General features: G+C 46.9%; 1 protein-coding gene across 1 annotated transcript; it reads right to left on the bottom strand.

Annotated features, from left to right (window-relative positions):
• Nucleotides 1-200: 200 nt before the first annotated feature.
• On the bottom strand, nt 201-512 carry LOC140764531 (uncharacterized mitochondrial protein AtMg00860-like). The gene has a single exon (XM_073103134.1). The coding sequence runs from the start codon at nt 510-512 to the stop codon at nt 201-203; it is 312 nt and encodes a 103-aa protein (XP_072959235.1).
• Between the last annotated feature and the right edge of the window lie 1622 nt (nt 513-2134).

Here is a 2134-nt window from a genome sequence, read left to right as displayed (position 1 = left end):
ACCCAAGGAGTTTCGTGACCCACCGTTGTTGTGCTAGGGTGTGCACACATTGGTCCATGAAGTAAGGTAAGCTATGCCGGTCTGTGCGGATAGTAAACCGTTGGCCAATCAAGTAGATTCGCCATTTGGTGACGGCATGTAGAATTGCTAGCATTTCGTGCTCGTAGGTGGATAGCTGTCGCGACCAGTTTGACAATGCCTTACTCATATGCCATGGACCTATTCTGTTGCACCAAAATAGCTCCAATGCCCTCACCCGAAGTGTCGCATTCCACCACAAAGAGCTTGCTGAAATCCGGTAATGCTAGAACCGGTACGGTAGACATGACTGTCTTCAATGTTTCAAAGGCCTCCATCGCCTTGCCCATCCATTGAAACTCTCCTTTTCTAAGTAAAGATGTCAGCAGGGCAGCAATCTTGTCGTAGTTGGCAACAAATCGCTGGTAGTACCCCATCAACCCATGGAATTCCCTCAATTCCCGCTGATTAGTGGGAATCGGCCAATCCACCATATTCTTAATCTTGCTTCGATCAGCTTCCACTCCTCTTGCTGAGATTATATGTCTCAAGTACTCCACTCGTGGCTCTCCCCAAAGGCACTTGCTCATCTTGACTTTTAACTGGTTTTGTCGCATGATATTCAACACCTCACGCACATGCCACAAGTACTCGCTCTAATTCCTGCTATACACTAGAATATCGTCAAAAAAGATGAGCGCGTATCGATGCAAGAGCGGGCGTAAAAGGTCATTCATTAGCTCTTGGAAGGTGGCCGGTGCATTGGTGAGCCTAAATGGCATGACTCGGAACTCAAAGTGGCCATCGTGAGTTCGGAATGCCGTTTTGTGCACATCTTCCAAGTCGATGCGGATTTGATGGTACCCCACTCTTAAGTCAAGTTTGCTAAAGTAAGCCAACCTTGTAAGTTCATCTAGCAACTCCTCGATCATCAGTGTTGGGTGTCGGTCTTTCACGGTGATCTCATTCGAGGCTCGGTAGTCGACGCAAAATCGCAAATTCCCGTCTTTCTTCTGAACCAGCAGCACCGGCGACGAGTAGGCACTTCTACTTAGTTGAATAATCCCTTGCTCGAGCATTTCCACCACCAATTTGCTGATCTCCTCCTTCTGGACATGTAGGTATTGATATGGCCGAACATTTGCTAGTTTAGCCACTAGAATGATCTGAATGTGATGGTCGTGTCGATGGGTCGGCTGTAGTCCTTGGGGCTCCTCGAAGAGATCCTTGAATTCGTGCAGCAGTTCTTGCATGTCAACGGGTATTTCCCTCGATGGTGGATTTTCTGGTTCTGCAGCAACCATTTATAAGAGTAGAGCTCGGTTCCCTGCACATGGAAGTCCCAATAGTGGTTGCAATGTTGGCCCTTGCTGTGGTTGTTTCCATCCAGCAACACTCTTCGATCATTCCTCCGAAATGTAAGTGTGAGGTTTGAAAAATCAAATGTTACGGGCCCTAAGCTTTAAAGCCATTGGGTCCCCAAGACAATGTCGGCACCTCATATTTATAGAGGCTAGCCAACAAAGTCCTAAAACAATATGAAATCCTAATTCTAGAGGCTTCCCGTCGATCGCATTCAAACGCGCCCGATCGTGTTCGAATGCACTCAAAAAGCCCCTTCTTTGGATTTGCGAATGCAACAAAGGTGTTCACAAGTCGTTCGAACGTGGGCGTTCACAAACGCATTCACTAGAGCATTTGAACGCGACCTACAGGAATTTTATTTTAATGAAAATAAACACCTAATGCAATAAGAAAAGATTCTAACTAAGTGTATTAGCCCACCACGCTTCCCCCACCTTGCCCTCAAGGTAAAAAGTCAGGGAAACACTCTGAGATATCAGTCTCCAACTCCCATGTCACCTCATCAGATGGCTTGCTAAGCCACTCAACTAAAATCTCTATCTCTAATCTCGTACCATGTCGTCGTCGACGTCTAGCAAGTACTCGAATTGGCTCTACGATCTCTATCTCCTCCAATGGCTCCGGTAGAATTGATCCAACGATCTCATGATCTCCAATGCGCTCTCTCAACCATGAAACATGAAAGATAGGGTGCACTCTCGACCCCTCCAGCAGCTCCAAACGATATACAACCGGATCAATACGCTCCAAG

This window comes from Typha angustifolia, chromosome 8 (assembly GCF_048772165.1).
Source record: "Typha angustifolia cultivar Huaian chromosome 8, ASM4877216v1, whole genome shotgun sequence".
Taxonomy (NCBI): domain Eukaryota; kingdom Viridiplantae; phylum Streptophyta; class Magnoliopsida; order Poales; family Typhaceae; genus Typha; species Typha angustifolia.
This window is presented reverse-complemented; position numbering and strand designations above follow the sequence as displayed.